This window comes from Diachasma alloeum, unplaced genomic scaffold (genome assembly GCF_001412515.2).
Source record: "Diachasma alloeum isolate Michigan unplaced genomic scaffold, Dall2.0 Dall_scaffold_00184, whole genome shotgun sequence".
Taxonomy (NCBI): Eukaryota; Metazoa; Arthropoda; class Insecta; order Hymenoptera; family Braconidae; genus Diachasma; species Diachasma alloeum.
Window position 1 is genome coordinate 1,516,790 of NW_021680350.1, and position 22,613 is coordinate 1,539,402.

Genomic DNA, 22,613 nt, shown 5'->3' on the forward strand with positions numbered 1-22,613 from the left:
GGACATAGTCGTGTAGCATCGCTGACCCAAAGCGTGAGAGCGTGGCGCGAATGTCGTTGCAACCTTTTATGCCTCAGAATCCGTTTAAGTTTTTGCTGGAGCAGTTATGAATAACAAACGACATCATTGTGATCGGCAATCGTCGGGAATGTTCGATACACTATTTTCATTACTGAGTCCCGCTAACTGTCACCTATCGTCCTGTTTTGCGACCGATAGGTGGCAATTACCAGCGATGGATTTAATAAAGAGAAACAATTGATTTCAAGTTGCGTTTTAACCCTCCTAGGACACATATTGCCAACGCAAATTAACCATTTCAGGGTCGAAATGTGAGTCAAAAAAAAGTAATTTGATCATGAGGGATGAACTGAACTGGATTTTTTTTTGTAATTTCTGGCAAGATATCGATCGGATTGACGTGAAAAAATACACCGTTTTTGCGGTCTGAGATTCTCGAGAAATACTAATCTGTTTTGAAAATCCTGAAGTTCGACAGTTGTGTTTCGTTTTTGTTTTGTACTGTCGCGGAGCGAGATCCTCCGTTGGTAAACCATATTTGTCAAAAGGCGTGACGATGCGATAAAAAATTTTTCTTTCTTTTCTATACTTTTTAAAATAAAATTTCTCATCTCACCGATCAGATGATTTAGAGAGTAGCACAGTGATTTCACCAGTTAATAACTCCTCGAAATAATAAGTTTAAAAATAACAGTAATAAGCATATTGGCTGTTAATTTGAACGCTTACTTGTCGTGACAGCTTGTTAGTTGCCTAAACGTTGTGACTATATCAAAAGCATACAAGGGTTTATATGAATGTGTTCGTCCATGTTTCCATACGTATTGACATAGTGGTTTGGGGGATCACGTGTCAATTATATTTGTGCTACGCTAATAACTACCACTGTGAATATTACTGACGTGTCAGCAACTCTAACGTTGTGCCCATCGATACTGCGGATAAACCAGCGGAAAAATAACCAACTGAGAAACCACCTGCTATTTATTTTTCTGTAATACATGTCGGGAAAGTTTACATCTTGGGACTGTTTAGTGTGCGTAAAGCGCTTCCTTTCTGCACGGGGTGTATCAAGCGAAGCATTACACACTAGAAATTTACTTGACTTTGAACTTCACACAGTCCGAGCGCAAAACCAACCATTTTACTCCTATCACCGCCTTGAGCAGTAAACGTGGCAGATATTCAAAAAATAGTATCTTCGAGGAAACAGTGCATGTACTGCTCAGCTAAGAAATAATGATGATTTTTGCATCCAAAACCCTCACTCTGAATAAAAAAGAATATTCTCAAGTCTTCTTCTACTATTCATCTTGATATTCTGCAATTATAAACGCTCCATTCTTCGCAGGATTCAGAATTATAGACAGACTATAACGGAAGGCGAGCGAGCGGCATTACCTGAATGCAAGTAATACCGCTTACCATATTGTATAGTTAACTTGTGTTCGACGATTATCATATAGAAAAATCGGTCTGTGTAAAATAACTAGATTGCATGAATAAAAGTGGCTATTCCCTAAAAAACATGAGATCTCGCTCTTTCTTCCTAGCAAACAATCTAATACAGTGTTGCGTATTTGTTCTATCTTTCCGTCTCAACCGCATTCACGTGTGATCGTCTTTCCGATCGTCATAATTCTTTTATCAATTGTCTGAATCCGCGGACGTGTCTTTTAGTTCTCATGTTTTATTTATGTCTTTCTTGCTCTAAATCCCGTCAATAAACTAATGATTTAATAAATAGACCCATTTCTTTACAATACCTATTCGTCCGCACATTTTAGAATCTGAGGACCTAAAAATGTCAAAGGGTGATTTTTGCATTTAAAAATGCAAAATTTCAAAGTCAAAGTGTAAAATTTTTGTGGTAAATACGTCCCGTTACAATAACGGGTATCTAATGTTCTGACATTAGATACCCGTTATTGTAAGAGAAAAAGTGGACAAAATACTTGTGGTTGTGGAGATAAATAGGTCAGTGGAATTATCCGCTGGGCGATACAGCCACCCTACGCGTGCGTGCGAAAAAGTACACCTTGAGGCATTTGTACCACAGTATACTATTCTAATCAGCTTTTTTACTGCTTCTGGTACTTTTACTTTTCCCTTCATTCTACTTTTAACTGTCTCCAGCCTCGCATGACCGAAAATGGGGGATTTGATTACAATGAATTCGCGTGTGAAATATTAAATAACATAATGGTTTGGTCACAAATTTGAGCACTTCCCGAGTCGAATATCCGGACCTTATTCCCCCCTATTACCTCCTCGAGTCGAATATCTGGACCTTATTCTTCCCTATTACCTCCTCGAGTCGTATATCTGGACCTTATACCCCCCTATTACCGCCTTGAGATATATTTCCCTCCTTTGTTCATCCTATACATCCTGAATAACTCCTTATATGATCCTGCCTCATCCTAAAGGCGGAAAAACTCTTCTCGACTGATACTTTTTTCCCCTTTCTCCTCCTGTCGAATGAAAAGGAATCATATATCCCCTGAATTAACCCTGATAGCCAGGATGATTGAGTAGCTCACTATTTTGTTTATTTCTGTTTGCGGTGAAAATTACTGAAATTCTCACCCTTATTTTTGACTGTCGTTTCTGACCGTTATTTTTGATCCTTATATATGGCCCTTGAGTATGACCTTAATTTTCACCCGTACTTCTCATGTTAATAATTAAAAATAAATAAAATACCTCAAAAGGGTTTTAGCTCCATTAGTCGGTCATTGATTATATACTGATGCAATTTGAGGTACAGGTTCTATTTGTAGAATCATCCTCATTGCAGGAAAAAAAATCTTCGACCGATACTATCTCGTTTATTACCTTTTGCTTGTGATACAACAGATGTTTCATCACTTAGTAACTCTTCTGAGCATTAAAACAGTGTCACACCAATCGATTATTGTATTTATATGGCATTCGTAAAACAACGTAGAGTTGCTTTACATGATAGTACACTCTAAAAAAAAGTTACTACTCACCAGCACTGAATTCTACTTGGGAGAAGTTTTCTTGTGAAAAGTTGGGAAACTACTTGTCCCAAGTACTTTTCATGTCCTTGGGTGAAGTACAATATTTGCTAAGCAAGTAGGAAAAGTACTAGGAGGAAGTACTTTTATTACTTCCTGTCAGCATTTTTCTTACTTCTCACAAGTACTTTTAATGCTTGGAGCAAGTAATTTTTCTACTTCTCGCGAGTACTTTTATGACTTGATTCCAGTACTTTTGGTTGGTTATTTTGTTGGGGAATTTCATATCATTAATTATCATTCTCATTATCGTTCTCATTATCATTATCATTATCATTCTCAGATGACAATGACCAAATTTCATCGAGGGGAGGTTACGATGAGTTTAAAAATCGCGAGATATTGCAGTAAGATTTATCACACATTGATGATTGATTATTTATATATGTTGAAAGACGAAGAATAAGTGGGAAAAAAAACGATTATTTATTGTTTATTTGCCCCCAAGACCTTGAAAATGAAGAAAAATAGCACAGTGTACTCAATTTTTGAGCTACAGGGGTTTCCTTTTGTAAATTTTTCAAAAGATGTCTAGAATAACGGTTACGAGCTACTTTTTTTCAAAATTCGACTTCTAAATAGGCAATTTCATTCTTTGTCGCATAATGAAATTGCAATTTTCACACAAGATAGCTCAAAAGATTAATACTTCAATTTTTTTGTTCAATATAAAATATAACAATTATTTTGAGAATCATTTTGCTGGCTATTTCGCATGAATATTACCTTTTTTGTTATTAAAAAAAAGGACTATTTGGAAATTAAATTTGGAAAACTTAATTGGTAATTGTTATTCTACACATCTTTTGACAAATTTTGAAAAAAAAATCTCTGTAGCTCGAGAATTTATTACACTGGACTGTAGTCCAGTACATTTCAATTTTCAAGCATTTGAGGGGCAAACGAACAATAAACAATAATTTTATTTGCATTAATTCTTCGTTTTTCAACGATCTCCATTGTATGATGAATCTTACTGTAATATTCCGCGAAAATCCATTGGTACTGGATTTGAGTACTATTACTACTTGTCTCAAGTATTTTTTCTACTTTTAAGAAGTACAGCTCGGTACTCAGTACAAGTACTTTCAGTACTGATGATGAGTACAGTTGGTACTTGTCACCAGTGCTAATTGTACTTGGAGCATAAAACTTGTATTCAGTCGATTTTCGACTTGGACCAAGTAAAAAAATTAGCTTTTCTCCAGAAACGCCTCGGTACTGAATACAAGTAATTTTCCTACTTATCAGAAGTAATCTTTTTTTAGAGTGTACATTTAGTCATAAGGCGGTGAAGCGCAATCTAACACATGAGTGTGGAGTTTGTCACACGAGTCCAAGGCAAGTAAAAAGCAAAATGTAAAAATTGTCGAAAAAACAAATATGAAATGAAAAAAATTACCGAAAAAAATGAAACGTCGAACAACAAACGAACAGCAAACATTCGCTATAAAAAGATGAGCAGTGCACGCCAAATCAGTAGGCCAATGAAGTCGATGTTGGAGATTTTTGTCTCAATTTTTTCTAAATTTTTTTCTGGCCATTAGACAAAAATTTTGGAAAAAAAGTTGAAAGCTATTGATAATTAAGGGAGTTATGATTTTTTGAAAATTTCCATTTGTTTGCAATGATCTTTACTTGCTCCAAATTCACTCCAATATCTCAGCGGCGTTTCAAGCAATCAAATCGCCCTTTGGTACATCGTTCATCTATTTCCATTGTATAATGAGAGAAATTAGTATATTTCGTCATTAGGCTGAAAAAAACTTTTCCGGCGAATATGAGTCTTATGAATATGAATCATATGAGCTACACTGTTAAAAAAATTTAACTGAATTTTTCAGAAAATGACACTGAACTCAATTTAACGGAAAAAAGTCTATGAAATTTCAAGTTTCTCTGAAAATTCAAGGAAATTCCTGATTTTTCAGTGGAAGAACCATGAAAATTCCGAAATTTCCATGAATTTTTAATGTAAACATGATAAGTCAATAAGAAATTGCTCTGAAATTTCAAAAAATTGAAAGTTCAAGAACATTTTTGCTTGAATTTTCCTAATTTCCATCAATTTTTATGGAATAATTTAACTGAAATTTAAAATTTCCATGAATTTTCCACGAAAGCCACGAATTTTCAATGGTAAAATTCCCTGAAATTTCAATGAAACCGTCACTTGTTTCATATTTCAAGACTAAAGCCTGGAAACTTCAGTGAAATTTTTTTAACAATGTAGAAAATTTTTTTTCGTCCGTGTGACGAACAATATTTTTCACTACGCGTCCGTGAATCACTGCCTACGGCCATTTTGATAAAAAAATAGTACGAGGATGCGGATAATCTTCATTGGGAAAGGCGTCTTTAAAACAAATGCTTATTATTTTTGTATATTCAGGAAATCTTAGTATAATTTTTATCTAATGTCCAATTCACCTCGATCAAATGAAAAGCTCACTCATATAGTGTATTTGAACTGTAAAAAATGTGGTTATTTCCATTACTCATGCACTATTTTCAAGCTTGCTATCTATAACACTACCTGCGACAATAAATCAAGTGTGGTGTGAAGAGTGTCATCGATTACGACAGTGAAAAAGTGTCAACGTGTTTGCACCTCACCAGGATCGATGAGACTCCACTTGTCGCCTCGTTAGAGGTACTTTAATAAGCCTACTTGATACATTGAGAGGCCCTACTACTTCCGATTAGATAACACCCCGTCAATTTATATCTGTAGGCGATAAACATTATGCTATCTCAAATCGTAATTAGGACTCCTGTTAATTACGAATACATTCCACTGAGTGTTGCCAATTACTAACTTGATTTGATGGGAACATTTACTTATTGAGAAATAATTGCTGGCTCTGAATGGAATATCAAACAATTCATGCCATGCATTAAAGATATTTCGACGACGATATAATTCGGAGAAAAATTCTAGTGCTCGGCAACAGAAACGAGGCGCAAATTACCATACTTTCATTTTTTACAAAAAAAAATAATAATTCTAGATAAGCACGGGTAAGTTCGTCGCTGTTTTCATGCTCGAGAACAAGTTTCGATCTGGCACTAGAAAATTGCTTGGTCTTTCAATTCAGTGGGGAATTCCGTGGAAAATTGTTCGAAAAATTTAATCGAATCTTGGAAATTTATTGTGCAGTCAGAAAATTTTTCTATTCCAGTACTTTTCTTAATATCAATCCCCTCATTGGCTTCTCCCTGACATTAGAAGTGATGCGGGATTCGTGAACGTAAATGGAGAAGTCTCCATAATCTCTAATGGTAATGACAGAATTATCAAAACTTGGAATACGTCAATTTATGAAACATAAATACAATCCATTTTGACGCATTATGAACTCAGGTCTTCGCGGTAACCCGTCAGCACTCGTGCTGTATGACTTTCAGGGTATAGGGAACATAGTCAAACTAGTGGATTGGGCTGTTGGTCGCTCGCTGTGCTCGCTCCCATTGCGGGTAGGTTGGTAGCGGATGTATTCATCTAGGTCTGACCCGTCGGACGGGTCGCACCAACAACTTCCCGATATTATTATTCCTCCCATTTTGACTAAAAGAATCCTTTTTAACTCTCAATACTCTGTTTATTTGTTCATGAGAAACCCTTGTTTTTAATTACATGATATTCATAACTATACTCACATCATTACATTCCCAGGGAGGAAAGCATCGATTTCCGCACTGCTGGTAAAGTCATACTCAAGCGACATTTTGGTAAACACAGTTCTCACTTGATAATTTTATCAAAGCATACGCCGGTTCGACACAGTCGGTGTACATGCCGGAAGTAGACACAAAAACTTGGTCAATCAAAAGATGTTGCGTTCATGAGAAGTGTGTCGCATTTTCATGAGACGAAGTACACCACTGATCTCAGCATTTGTTTTCATATAATATTTCTCTTAACTCGAAATACGATAAGATTTCTAGTATTGAGAGTTAATATTAACATCGGAGTGATATAAATAATGAGAAATTTGGAAAAACAACACACTTTCTTAGCAACTAACTTCAGATGAGTATTAGTGACCAATTAATAGAGGCGCCAGTCGATAACGATGTATTCCAATTGGAATTTTTTTATTTCTCATTTATTGATAGAAAAACGGCAATTTTTCGAAGGAATCGAAGAGAAGTATGAAATTTTCTTCATTATAATCGTTCTATATGTGATATTCATGAGATTAAGAAAGTGTTCGTTGCTTTTTTGTCATTTTGAAATTTTCTTTCCATGAAAATTCAAAAACCACTAAACAGATATCAGCCAAAATCTAATCCGCTCTAAGTTGAATGAAAACCTATCGATTGAAAAAAAAAGTCAAATCGGACAATTCGTTCACGAGAAATCGTTAACCAAAATTTTGACCACCTACATACCTAGTAACACAAACACACACACAGGCAGAAATTTTGTTTGAAATTGTCTAGGAACATCGAAAAGACCTTGAAACATGGAGACTTGATGAAAAATCGATTTTTGATTTTCGGGGCCATTACAATAACGTCCCTGTCGGGAAGTTAAAAATTGAGATTTTGGACTGAAACTTTTTGATTGCCTCGAGCAACTATACCTCTTTCCTCTGTGGTCAATAAAAACTACCTAGCATATTTCAATAAATTATAAAAAAATATTTTATCGAGCTCGGACGAGGAGCGTGTGAGATTCTCTTGCGGTGCGAGTAAAGTCGATCGTGTGATACTCGGCGACTAAACCAGTCCCATGGATAGCTCGGACTTTTCTCTCTAAGTAGTATACGCGCAATGCGCCAGAGATTCGCTCTCGACGTGAGTAAAGTTTCTGGGTAAAATGGCACGAGTACTGACGAGTTAAAAGTGAAAGTATGATCGATATATTTTGCAATTTTTGCAGTTATTACTTTTTTCTACAGAAGGATCTTTTTTGCACTAAAGAGTACATCAAGACCCCGCTATTTCCCTTCAGATCTAAGATTTTCAACAATTCGCCCGGTGGCCTTGCGTAATGGTTAAGGCCGTTGCCTCACAACGGATAGGTTCCAGGTTCGATTCCTGGCCGGGTAGAATGGTGAGATCTAACCATTTTTAAAGTCTTGATCAATCGCCATATAGTCTCATCAGACTCGAAGCGATATAAAATAAGCATAAAAAAAAAAAAAAAAAAAAATTTCAACAATTAATGAAAGATAATGGGAAATAAATCTGGAAATTCGAGGAATTGAAGAAGGTTCAGTTGTCGAAAATGTCAGAATAATGTGGGAAAAGAATTGTGAGTATGTTTATTTATTTCATGTTTTTGCCATTAAATGAGAACTTCTAAAGTAAAATTGGCTGCTCCAATACTCGAAAGTTATTTTCATATTCTGGAAATTTTTCTCCTCCATTTCATTCATAATTCTATATTTTTTCTTTTACTGTCACTTTTTGGACGTGATATTTCAATATCAAAAATGATGTGTTCGGTTCAATTCTCATCGCTTTTGATAATAGACTATATTAATTTCAATAATGATGAACGAGATTATCAACGTGTAATAAGAAAAATACTAATTTCCACCAGGGAAGAAATGATTAATCTGTCTAATTATTTTTGGTTCGCCACCAAAAAAGAATTCGCAATGAGAGCGGCAAATTTTCTAATGTCAGAAGGGAAATTTTTATATACTAGTACATTGCACCTCCATTCTACTAGAGCACCTGAATTTTTCCTGCAATTGCCCTGCGAAAATGCTTTTTCATGCGAGAATATTTGTTTTAACCAGAAGATTTAGCTTCATATATTCTTGCAGCAGTCCAGAAAATCAGGGTTTTTGCCGAACATAAAACAATTAGATTTGCGGAAAATGTGGAAACTTCTTGAGAGTCAGTATTCAACATCTGAAATGTTACAAATTACTTACAGCTTCTTGTTTGGATTTAATTTACTCTCTTCCAATTACCTGAAGTGCATTTTCTTTTATTTGCTTCTTGCCCAGTTTTTATTTCTCTTCCTCCACCTATCCCTGTCGAAACAAGTTTTCACGGGTGTAACGAGCCCGCTTTCTTCGTCAGAGAATTGGCATGGGCATGGTTTAGCAGCGGAGCGAATATAGTTATTCCGAGGCGACCCGCGTCATTCCGGAAACTAACGAAGAAGTCGAGTTGAAAAGTTCAGTCTCTCTTTCGCGTGTACCCGCATACCCACGAATACCAACCCCCTTTTGCTGTACCCCCGTGTATCCAAGCTTCTTCCACTTTGGATCGATATTCGAAGCACGCCTCCTCACCCAGTAGGTAGTAGTCATGCTACACATATAACTCTGGGGTTAACCTGGAAAGGCTCTGTGCACCTCCTAACCAATCATTTCTCTTAATCGCGAAGCTAACCTACCCTTTGAGCCACCTCGATGAAAATTCCCATTACAGCATCGAATTATTACGTTTTTCAATTGGTTCATTACTGGGGAAATAAAAGAGAATTCATTCATCAATGAAAGACATAAAAGTATCAATTTCTGATCTCCATCTCTCGATCTGTAATCTAACTTAATTAAACATTCAGTCCTTGTTCTCAATTTTTTTTCTCCATCTTCAATTGGTCCCTTGAGCCCCCTTGTCGATAGTCTTATTTGTAATGCAATCATACCAGCATCGTATCTTATTCCCCTCCCCCCTTCCCCTTTGGTCTGCTCTACTCTGTTATTTTCATTCTCTATCTCAAATGAGCTGCACGCAGAGTATCTCTCTGAGATTCCTTCACAAGAATACCCGTATAGTATCCCTCCGTGTGCATATGCCCATGCAGTTTGTCCTTCGGAGCGACACATGAGTCGCCAAAGATAATTGGATATAGGAGCCCTGCGGTGCACCCCATCGTCATTGATTCGTGCACCTGCTCTCCCGCATTTCTTCGCGCATCAAGACTATCCACGGCTGGTATTTTATTCCACTCTCTCGTTAGGCATTACCGCAGCCGGTAAGAATGCAGCGGCATCAACAGAAAGCCCATTTAAAATTTTTTTCCATACCCTTTTTCTCTTCACCAACTCGAAATGAGAACATAAACCAAAATTTAAACAGAATAAAAAGTGAAAGAGTCCTTATAACGAATGATATGTCACGTAAGTGGGGGCAAAGCGCATATGAAATAAATATACTTGTCGAAATGATGAAGAATGAACTCGGTGAAACGATCGATGTGTTCGACGACTCGACCTTTTAACGAATCTCCCAACCATTAGGTTTCCATTGGTAGTTTAATCGTTGGTACGCGTTTCCACGTTCACCAGGTAGTTTCCACGTAAGGGAATTGCCTACCGCGAAGACGTATGAGTCTTTCTCATTGGATTCCCCGACAAATGGCACCCATTGACGGATCAATAAAAAAAAATGAAATGTGATTGATTCCGATCCATGCACCATTTCTTCGGGAATCCATCAGTGGAGGTAAGGCAGACGTATGTTGGAGACATGATCCATCACTGTGGTGGATAAATGTGCGATCCTCCCAGAGTAGTCCAACAAATACTGTACATAAATTCACTTTTTCCTCATTTAATTTTTTTCGTATGCCTTTCGTTGTTTACAGTTTCTTCGCTTCACGTGGTTATTTTGGACATTGTCAACAAGTTTCTGGCCTCACTTTTCGGTACAGTCCGCGCAAATTTATATCAAATGATAGTTCCTCTGAAATTTCAAGCGATTTCGTAAATGAAAATCCAAGAAGTTCGAAAAAAAAAAAACAACGGAAGCCTCGAATTTCTGCACAATTTCCCATGTAACTTAATAGAAAATAAAAGAATTCCAGTAAATATGCTGTTCACTGATAAAAATTTTCGTATGTAATACCACAAGAGCTTCAATATTATCAGGGATTTCCCGATAGGTTCGTTTGTATGCAGGGAATCTTAAGGGAAATACTTGATTGATTTTGAAGCTCGAGTGGTATTCGGAAGAGAATTTTTATATCCAAATTTCCGCCAAGAGAATTGCACTATGAGATAAAATCCATCTGTCAGTTCCAATGAGGGGCTCACTCGACCAGGAAATCTTTTGTTTTTCATATAAATATCAACATAAAAAATTACTAGTCGAATTATCAAAAATTATCGGTTGAATACCGTGTTGCCTATATAAAATAACAGTGGAATAGTAGAATTTTATCGTTTGAAATTTAGATGGGAAGAGTTCTCGTCTTAATTTTCCGTATCAAATCCCGGAAATTTTTATCGTATTCAATTTCTACTGAAATTTCAGGTAATCTTGTCATTTAAAAATCAAATTTTCCATTGATTTTCTGTTCGAATGATCTAAAAATCAATAAAATCCTTGTTCTTCCAGCTCAATTATTCTGGGAAAATTCGTAAAAATCAGAAAAATGCGGGGCAAATAGAAAATTTATGTAATTTTGTTTTTGAAAATTCATATTCTATTGAAAATTCACTCATGTTCTGATATTTTCATCTTACTACCACCGAAAACTTATGAATGTCCTTAAATTCTACCTAAAATGTAAAATTTTATATCCATTTTCCCCCTAAATCAAATTCAATGTCGCTCTCATGAGAATTACCACCATATTTTCCATCAAGTTCCAAAAAATTTCCAACAATGTAATACAAACGCCATATACATTTCTTTAAACCCTCTCCCACCGAGATTTCCCATCGTGCAACATCAAAATCCATCCCTTCAACCACAGTCACCCGATAGAGTCCTGATGCAGACGGCGAATGTGATGGTCAGCCTTCCCCGCTGGTGGGGGAATCGATAATGTTCCGGGGGTTGCCTTCGAGCGTGGCCAAGGGACGACCGAGTGGAGGGTGAGGTGCTGTGAATACATACCGGATGAATCCCTCCACCGGTGTGGTACGAGTACCAATGACGGTGTCACAGTTACCACTGTGCGTTCCCACCATGCGTTCAATATGACACTAGATAATTAGATGAGTTTGTATCGGACATGAGTACATCGTTATTTCATATTGTCACAGAGCCTGTACGATACACTTGCAATCGGATCACTGTTTGTATGTATAGTTACGGGAAACAAAGTGGTACTTGATAACATACGTTACGAGCCGATAAAGAACCAACTGTCACCGGCATATCCTATGTCGGGAAAGCATAATTTTTTATGAGATGATAATGCGATGACCCTCTGCTCTTTCGAGATGATAATGATAACTATTTTCCACTGTCGTAATTCGGTGTTTTATGGCCATAATGGAATACGATGAGAGAAGGGGAGAGTAATGTGGCCTGTATCAGAAAGGGTGGAACAAAGAAACATGAAGCAACATGTGATGCTTGATCGAGAACTGTACACAACGGCGTACATACGACAATAATCCCCTATGGTAACCCGATAATGGACGTTGTACTCTGTGTGGAGACAAAACACCAATGTGAGAACAACCTTCATTGTCTCATTGAGGGAAATACAGTACTTAGGTACTCGAGTTTGGAATGAATGGGGGTTTGATGTTTGATTGTCCGACCAGTACCAAAACACCAGATGATTCAGGGCTCCATTTGATTGACAGCAAATGAAACTGTTGGATGTACTGGATTGAAGTTAAACGACAAATGGCTTTGAACAAAGACCTCAGATGAGTTTTTTTTAATGCCTATTTTAATATGGTTTCCACTTTGTTTTATTTATTTATCTCTCTTGTTGTTTTTTATTCGAGGTCTCATCAACAAGCCGACTGCGGTAACTCAATTAGAAAATCACAAAGCACCGCTGAGCGTTAAAACCCCGCGAGGTTGTTAAACATGGGGGATGGTTGGGTTATATGGATGTGGATGAGAGTAAACAGAGGAGGAACGTGGATAGTGTGAGCGAGCACAAGAGATAACGGGACAGAGAATAATTCGGTTAACTACGAGTCGAGTTGGGTACCACCTACAGCCCCCTCCATCTACAATCGCCCGACCCACCCATCCAGGTCGATATATCGCGTCCATTAACGATATGCACGATCAAACCTAATTATAATGGATCCCACTACGTCCCTATCCGTATACCCGCCCCATTTGGAAACCTCCAGCCCTCGGTTGTGTCCTTCTTGCCAAAACCGAAGGGAAACAACGGGCATCCCTCTCCCCTGCACGTTCGATTGATGCATGTTTATCGAGACTCAGAATCACAGGCTATCGATCGTGTATGTGACTCGCCAAATTAACATGATGCAATGAGTCTTCCTGGTAAACTCGATTCCAAGATACCGTGTGTCATTCAATCAATCTCCAAAGGTATCAAGATTATTAGCAATTAAAATATCCCGGATGGGAGGATTCTTCTCATGTAATCGAAAAAATGTGCTACTTTGCTGCAATCCATTCGTTCATCCTATGTTCAGAAAATTCGTTGGACGAATTCTCACGTCACTAGATCCATCCATTAACACCAATCGAAAAACAATCTCACCTCCATTTACGCTATGACCTTGCTGACTTCAAAGTGGCGGCATCGATCAAAGTTTCCGCAAGACCGTGACGAGACCTGAAGATCATCAATTTCTTTCACGCTCTATCTTTATCTCCGTCGTTCACTCTTTCTCTTTCGGAACTTTAATGCCTAACCTTTTGAGACTGAAGAACCGGTTCCACCTGATTTACCACCTTGAAGTATCTTTGTCCACCGGATGACAAGTTGCTCGGATTTTTTGTTCAATTCTCCCGATACACACCGATTCATTGTCATTGAACCTGAAACAAAAAAAGGCTCATAAAAGAAAAGAATTTGGAAGTGAGAGGGCCGGATGTAGATTCTGACACCAAAAACAACACTAATGACAACGGAAGTCCCGTATTTTTTGTGTTTGTACAAATGCGATGGCTCTAGAATTGTTTTGACAACTTTCTAAACCACCCACTAATGTCAAGCACGTTCGACTCACCGTAAAATAATAATCGCTCGCTCACAACCACTCATTGACAACCGTAGAATATCAAAAGGAGACACATCAATAAAAATTAGAGAGAAACGGATGAATAATAATGGTACACTTCATCCTCACTCTCCTGTCCCGTTTTTTTTGTAATAATTTCACACCATCGGTGTGGATGCACGTGAGTGGAGGATGCTATTAATGTAACGGGATTATCGGGTGTTACATAATGCTCTAGAAACTTCGTTACTTCCTAGCCCTCTAAAGCGAATAATTAAAGCACTTATCGATCTTGCGGCGAAGAACCACTGTTCCTCTATCGTTCGACGGCTTCTCCTTTTTACGTATAACTCTCTCCTCCTCTCTTCGCCTTCGCCATCATACTTGTTACAACAGGCATTCATAATGAGTAAACTTTGAAGCTTCGATGCCACGGAATCCTTTGACCAACTTTCCTCATAGATTAAACACTCAAATGTTGATTATCGGGATCATAACCTGAGCCCTACAGCATCTCTAGATGTTCCAGTAGAGTTATACAACTACATATTATATAGTTCAATAATTTTACAGGTCAAAGTTATCGCAGAAGCGAAACGTTATGGTACATAATATATTATTTTTATTACATATAATTATTTTTTCGATAAGGCTTTTTTGGTACATATAATTATTTTTCGATAGGCCTTTTTGGGACGCATCACCAGCCATGTCTTCGTCATGAGTCCTGGGCCGTGTTAGACGTAATAAATTAGAACCCGGAAATGAATTGAATTTTAGTTCAATATCCGGTGAAGGTGAACTTCAAATTGATTCCCATAATGAGGGAATTGCCACGTAACAAAATCTTACCCCAAAATTAAACGCTGTTAACTTTAAATTAACGACCTCGAAATTCCCATTTTCATAGAAATATCATCTTCGATTTGCTGCAGAAACTCTGAGATGATTGATTCTCAATCGTTCTTTGTTCTCAGTGAAATAATTTGTAACAAAAGTCGAGAGTATATACAACGTTCTACTACTTGTAACATCACAGGATATTGTTGGATAGAGTTTTGGAGTAGGTAGAACGGGAACCAGGATAATTCTCTATATTAGTTTATAATGAAAATAGATTGAAAAAAAGTTCATAGTCCACATGGAGATTTAAACCCGACCGCTTTGCTCTCCACACTGAGCTATTCGGCTCCTAGCCATTTCTTCATTTCAAATTTCTCGTATATATCTAACTCCACCGTCCTTCATACGACACTTCAAGTTTAAACGACAAACGTCATCAACATCATTGCAAACAACATTGGTCATTAATCAGTTTTGTGGTGAAATTTTTCAACAACTAGTCAATTATGGGAAGTAAGAGTTGGCGTACGTTGGTTTTATGTATCGATCCATTGTCACTGATTGCTCTCATTGTTTTGCAGGGAAGGGACGGCTTTACCCAGCCTACAGCCTGAGCGGCAGCGAGGGGGAGGATAATTCAGTGGGTACGCGGGGTGGCCGCGTCGGCTATTCCCAAAATAATCACCAGACCAGTCAGTCGCAACAGCACAATCACTACAATACGAGTCAGCACAAGCAGCGGGCTGGTAGCTTTCAGCAACAGCCACAGCAGCAACATCCTCTGTATCACGTAGCAAATAGTGGAGCTGGTCTTAGTGACACACCGACATCGGGCAACGCTTCGGACGAGACTCTCACGGACTGCGAATTGACGCATCTTGCGCGGGAGTGGAACGGTGAGTTGTGTAATTCTCATGATAAATCGGGCATTAATGTGCCATTAGTTGAGAAGGGAATTGAAAAAGAAAAAGAAGCCCATGAAATTCATTGGAACTCCATCAACGACAAACATAGCGCCTTGATTCTTGCCCTTCTAGCACCCCAACCATCCATTCGCAATGAGGCAAAATCGTGTCTCTGCATTACTCGAACATGATGAACGAGACGTGAGGCGAGGAGGTGCCACACCACGCATGCGGATTCGTGGCAGTAAACGAGGAGGGTTACTCGAAACGTGTGAGCTTGTCAGGAATGACGTATCACCCCGGAGGTGGTGTAGGTCGTGGCCGGGTGTAGTCGTTGGGCCGCCAGCCACAGCCTGCTTGCGCTCGTAGTAACCTGGTTGATATATACGAGTACAAAATTCGTCATTACAAATAATTGATATTGAGAAATTTCAATATCAATACGCGCTTGACAGAATACTCAGCGGCTAATGATGGCTTTTACATCACTGCTAACAATGAAAATCCCTGTGTAATCCTCATTTAATATTCTCTGTCCACTCAATTGTTCCAATAACGAAAGCTACCGCCAAGTAGCAATAGTCAACGATTCGTTCCGCTAGAAAAAGACACTTATGATGAATCGATCTTCCAAACGAATCACAGTCACTCTTGAGACAGCATACTCTAGCTTGTGCAAAAATATCCGGCACTTTGTCTGAATTGGAGGAACTTCCGGATGAATAAATATACGCCAAGAAAGAAGTTAGTTAGATATAGTTGTCTCGCTTATCATCGATCATGGCGATCTATTCTTCCGCGAGCAAATAGCTTGTTCCTTCATCCCCGTCGGTTCAAAGAGGGTGGCCTATTCGCCTTGGAGGCTCGTGCGTTTGACTTAGGGACAATTTGAATCCAGCTTCCAGCGTAAACTCACAATTGCTTCCTCGTGTATTAACATGACTATGGCCGTCATATACGTTATTTGGAGTAGGACATTAGACGATTGCATTAGCCAAGAGGCCGTTGAGCCCCCCCCCCCCTCCTGGCCGAAGGGACTTAACAAAAGTGTCCTCGATCATCTCCTTTCATATAGGTAGCCATGTCGTGACATTTTCGGGGAGGTTGTTACACTGTTAATGCTGACATCAGTTACAGGGTGACTGGGATTTTTGCACGGTGACGGCCTGTGCACACTAGCTGGCGTGACAAATGCACCGATACCACGCTATCCACTGTTGTATAACAGCATATACCACTTCTTGGCTTCCTCCAACTCGGTCTAATGAGACGGAAGCTATTCCGAGTATTCATTCGAACTACGATCAGAGTTACGTGGGGTTGGCCGTGCAACCACCGGCGATTGTATATCAAATGCTATAAAGCAGTACTCGTGATTGTCATCTAACGTCATTTCTGCATTCTCACGATATAAACAATGCACATAAAGCCCAGAAATATCTACCACAAATTTTACTTATCGGTTTAATTTAATCCCTCAATTTCAACGCTACAATTAATTCATAATTTCAAAACTTTATGAGACGATTATCATTCACTCAGCATCAATAACCACCTCAACATAATACCTTAAGTGTGTAAATACACCTCTGATGGTAAATGTACTTTATAGAGAGTAGGATCGTTGTGAATCTTGTATGTACAGAAGATACATTTCGTATCTCCTAAATGCACGTGCAAGCGGCTTAAGTTGCTCGTACAGTAGCACCGCGCGAACAGATTTCCATTGAGTTCTTAAGTGCAACGGCATCGTCGACCTGCTTTCGATCACCTCCTTGTGAAGCATGATTCTCCCGTATAAATTTATAATTTTCAACACCAACATCTTGAATACCAATGCATTCACGAACATTATGAGATGAAAATTTGCATTCGTTGGAGATAGTAATGCTTCTGACAGAGACGGTGGAATTTCATTGATGAATTTAGCTTCAGTGAAATCTAGTGATCTTAAATTATCATGATCCGATGTCTTCATTGATGGCGGATGTTCCTTTGTCTTCAGATACTTGGTGGCTTTCACTGGAGCAATTGATATTCGATCTGTCGCAGAGCCGATCGGCTGAAGGGTAAAAAAGACAGGGAGATATTGATGGGGCCGGAAGGGAAGGAGAGCTCATCAGTGAAGTGACGTGGAAAAATGCTTTCTCTCTCTCAGTTTCACTATAAACGATCTTGTTAAGGGTCTTCAGGTCAAAGAAGAACGGGATTAAGTCAAAGTCACTGCAAGTCAGAAGGGAGAGGTGAACTGCGACGGTTCAATAGGGAGGTTGGGAGTCCCTTTTCTTGAGTTTCCTCGATCGACGACGTGAATTTCCCCGAGGAAGAAAGTCGGTTTATAAATAAAGATACAGGGAGCGAAAGAGGCGCACATCAATAGTAGTAGATCCACGAGAATAGCTGCTGAAGCTGACTGTGAATCTTGCGCCTCTCTAGCTAGACTCAAAACTCATCTTAACATCCACGCAACCGGCTGTAATCCCGAGGAGGACAACCAGGTAGGTAAATAAAAATCAATACATGCTTTCCGCGTCACTCTATCCTCTCTATTTCTCTCTTCTTCTCCCTCGCTCGTCGTCCCCAGCACTGAGGGGATTTGGTCCCAGACTTCAGCAACCTATACTCGAACGTGGGGCACGCGCGTCTTCCCTTCTCTCGCGTTCCGTTTCGCGCCCAATTTGCGGCCCATCATCGCTACGGAAGAAGCAATTTCTAACTTAAATGAAACTCCCTCTTGGTTGGCACGAGCAATCGACAAGCGGAGCTCCAGACCTATAACGTGCCGTACCATCTCATCCTCTTTGCCCTTACTATCGACACACACATACAGGAAGGTGAATGGCAGTTGCAATAGGAATTTTCCAGTGCTCTACTCTGGCCGGGGCTTTGAATATCCTTAAACATCTTTCAATCTGCTTCACGTCAACTCAGCATGCTCATCAGTTTCAGGTGTGTCAAGTCCTGCTCCCCTATAAACTTCACGCTGTGAATCGTTCTCTATCCTGCTCTACTCACATGTAATGTCGCCAGGATTGGGGACATCCAATCCGGATTTACCGAGACCTGATTAGCCTGATATGCCTTCCTGAAACAAACGGATATGCCAGTTATAACCGTCCAGAAGATTGGGAAGGAAGTGGATGAGAGGGTGGGTGTTGGTCGAGAATTTCACGATGAAGCTGAACGAGAAGTTCGATAATCTTCCCAGCCTTGGACCCAAGTTTGGCAATCAATGCCAAGTAACAGTTTAATTAAATACAGGGCCAGGGTAACCATCTACTTGTTTACATGAAAGACAGAGTAATTGTGCTGTTAGCTCGGATGCCAACCCCCAATCGAGATTGCGGTGGAGATGAGATCGCGAGGCGTCGATGAAACTCGTTCAGAAATGTCGTTTTCTGGTTGCTCAGAGGTTATCGGAGGTGTCCAAGTATTTCAATAAGCTAAATGAAGTTCATCGCAATTGGAGGATGACTCCTTGATTACTTTTCTTCGAGAATTCAAAGTATTGAAGACAGTTGGAAGTGAGGTAACAATTCGGTTGATGTGAGTAATGGGATTCGCCAAATATTGCTGAACATTTGTTTGCAGTCTACGAGTGTGCTCCCTGAGGGAATTGACTAACTGAATTAGTTCACTTAACGGTTAACGAACCGCTGATGTTCAATTGAGTGAACTGCTTCCCATCCACAGAAAATGAGTATTTCATCTAAGTAAACATTCGGATACGGATTTCAACTATGATGTTTGTTAAAGTAATAAGCATTTTGCGGTGGACTTTCAACGTCGACATTACATTATTCATCAAAATATCAAGTAATGGAAGCAATCGTTGTTTTCGAACTTATCAATGTGACAAGTTTGAAACTATCGGGAAAACTTGAGGATTGCAGAAATTCATGTCAAAGTATTGGAAATTTTTTGAAATTTCATGGAAGATATTATCGTAAATCTCATGAGGGTGACATTAAATCGAATTTAGGAAAAAAATTGTTATGAAATTTCAAGTTTTAAGTAGAACTCACGGAAACCCATGAGTTTTCAGCGGGAATGAAATGAAAATTTCGCAACTTGATTGAATTTTCCGTAAAACATCAATATTCAGAAACAAAATAACATGAATTTTCAATTTTTCCCTGAATTTTCTTGATTTTTCTGAATTTTCACAGAATAATTGTACTGAAAAATCAAGTATTTTACTGATTTCCAGATCATTTAAACAGAAAATCAATGGAATATTTGATTTTTCAATGACCAGATTACCTGAAATTTCAGTGGAACGTGAATACGATAAAGATTTTCGTCTGAATTTTCCGTGCCAAATTCCAAAAATTTTTAACAGTGCATGTACGAAACCTTTTACACCATTTCAAAACTTTGGTCATAATATCTGAGTTCAACCTAAAGATTTTTGAAAATGAGAAAAATTCAGCATCGGTTTTAGAAAATGGTATTGTTATAAATTCGTTAGTGGTCATCACCCCACAACCCGAGTGGAAATTCCACTCAGTTAGCTTGGATCTACATTAGGTTTAGGTTCAATACTGGTCAGAATTTATTGATTAGACTTTCGGATCAAATCTCGACTAGATCCGTATCGGATCCAGTACTGTTCAAGAAGATCGAATCCTAGAATGTTGACCAGGCATGGACCCAAACAAGCGTTACATTTCTGATCCAAAATTGATCAAAATCAGTTTTCAGTGGTCAGTCTCTTATTCTAACCTAATTTGAATTTCCACTCGGGAAAGGATAAAACTTAAGAAGAGCAACTTTCTAAAATCTATAAACTTCTTTCTAGAATTAATCAACTTTTTTTCTCTGCCCAAGAGAATTTTTGGAATACCGTCGTGCTCATCCGCAGACTCACCCACATACCAATTGGCGAGCTCCCCCCATAACTGACTAGCGCATTCATCCCTAAAGTTTTTTGAAACCTCTTCATTTCTAAGACACCTTAGCAACGGTTTACGCATGAGCTTTTTACTCATCTACCGTTACTATGCACTACATTACAGGACTGTTTTTCCCAATGTAGTGATGCCGCAAGACGCGAGAGAAATGAGACGAGACGAGACAAACGAAAGGACAGACATGAGACGAGACAAGAGGAGTCACTCGAGACAATGACAGAAACGAGACGAGACGAGATAGGCCGGTCGAGAACGAGAGAAACGAAAGGCGAGACGAGAGTGAGAGAGCCCCCCCTCTGCTCCTCTGTAAATTTTTTTCTATGCAAATTGGATTATAGAAACGAGATAAGGCGAGACGAAATGAGATAAAAAGAGAGAATCTCTCAATTCACGACGAGACAAGACAAAACATTGTTCTCGTACTTCAATACAAGATGAGAGAATGGCTTCCTGACAACGAGACGAGACCAGAAGATGCAGTTTCTCGTCTCGTCTCGCGGCATCACTGTTCCAATGCGAGAAATGTGTGTAATTCTTCATTGGTGTGAATTCAATTCACAAAAATAAAATGCACCACTGTAGGTATTATGGATCCATATATGGAGTACTTAACTTCTTCCGTGCTAGTAATAACAGGTTGCTAGTAACGCGCACTCAAAAAGGGGGAGAATTTGCAAGACGTTAGAGGTGATAGACTATTTTAGCCAGCTTCGGAGTATAGAAGGGTGCGCCCATCGGACTCCTTAAAGTCACGGGTGTATGTTAGGCTTGGTCAAGCTCACGTAATGCACTCCAACAGGGCATTAACCTGTGTACACTACAGCTGTACAACAACAAATGTAGCCCCCTTACGAGATTTCCTCGTGAATACCCATACGCATTATCAATCGAATCTAGTATGATATGTCAGTCCCATGGAGCCACTTTCATTTTCGTCTATTCCCAAGCGTCTTGTTTATGTATGTCAGACTGATTACGAATGGAGGAGGAAGCGAAGGGAGGGCAGAGGGCAGTTTGTCTCTGACTTTGTTACTGTGTTAAAGTATCCAGTTGGTAGAGGAGGAAGAGTATGAGAGGGTCACGCCCGACTAGTCACCCTATATATGTATACACCCTACGTTTTTCCTTGCCAGAGCTATACCAAGTTTTATCCTCTCGGGAGACTCCCTTATGCCTGATTTCGACCATCCATGCGCTCCCCTCGCACCTCGCGTCTACAATCCCCTTCAGGCTCAACAAGAATGGGGGGAGAAAAAATAAAACTACCTTTTACTCCTAGGGCAAGCACTGACCGTCCCACTGTCTCTCTGATCCTTCTTTTTACTTCTCCTCTTTACTTCTAACATTCTCGAACTCTATATCCACGCCATCTCACTCTCCTTTTCTCTCCACTTGCTTACGAATTACTCTCTCATTTCCATTCTTTTGTCATTCAACGCCGAATAGAATTTCTCGTTTTTTAGCCCCCCCCCCCCCCCCCACTTACGTCCACACGACCAGAAAAGAATTTTACTTCAGCTCTTTCTCAAATTTCATAAAAATAGATTATTCAAAGACAGAATAAATATGGATAGTTCATACATGGGTGGATTAAACGCGTAGATAGAATTCCGTAAAGGCAGTTATTCTATTGATTTTCGCTAGGTTAGAGGAGGCGGAAGGTATCATTCAATTCGACTTTCAAGAATGGTTATTGTTGATGGCGGAGGGGACGGGGGATAAAGTATGATAGGAGGGGGACGCTCGTGGTTACCAGAAATCGAGATCCCTATGTACCTGGGTGGCGTTTCTGTCGTGTTGGTGGTATTGCGATAAGAGTATCCCACAATTGTCCAGTTTTCTTGTTATAGGGGGATCGCGGGTGAGGGAGACGAGAGAGGGGAGATTCTACACCGCGAAAGCCACTTTATAGATCGGGAGATGGGTTAAATTGAGGATGAGTTCAACGTGACTATGGCGGTGGTTGAAAATATACGGGCATTTTCGAAGAGGCTTCCTCGGCCCCAGGAAATGGAACGA

The 22,613-nt window shown here is 39.2% G+C and overlaps 1 protein-coding gene across 1 annotated transcript in view; it reads left to right on the top strand.

The window, feature by feature from the left end:
* LOC114841687 overlaps positions 1-15,872 on the top strand; it is a 178,537-nt gene extending 162,665 nt beyond the window's left edge. Inside the window, exons 2-3 of the mRNA XM_029126756.1 lie at positions 15,358-15,672; positions 15,721-15,872. Coding sequence (XP_028982589.1) covers positions 15,358-15,672; positions 15,721-15,872 — 467 coding nt within the window. The remainder of the gene's footprint in view (positions 1-15,357; positions 15,673-15,720) is intronic.
* The last annotated feature ends 6,741 nt before the right edge of the window (positions 15,873-22,613 follow it).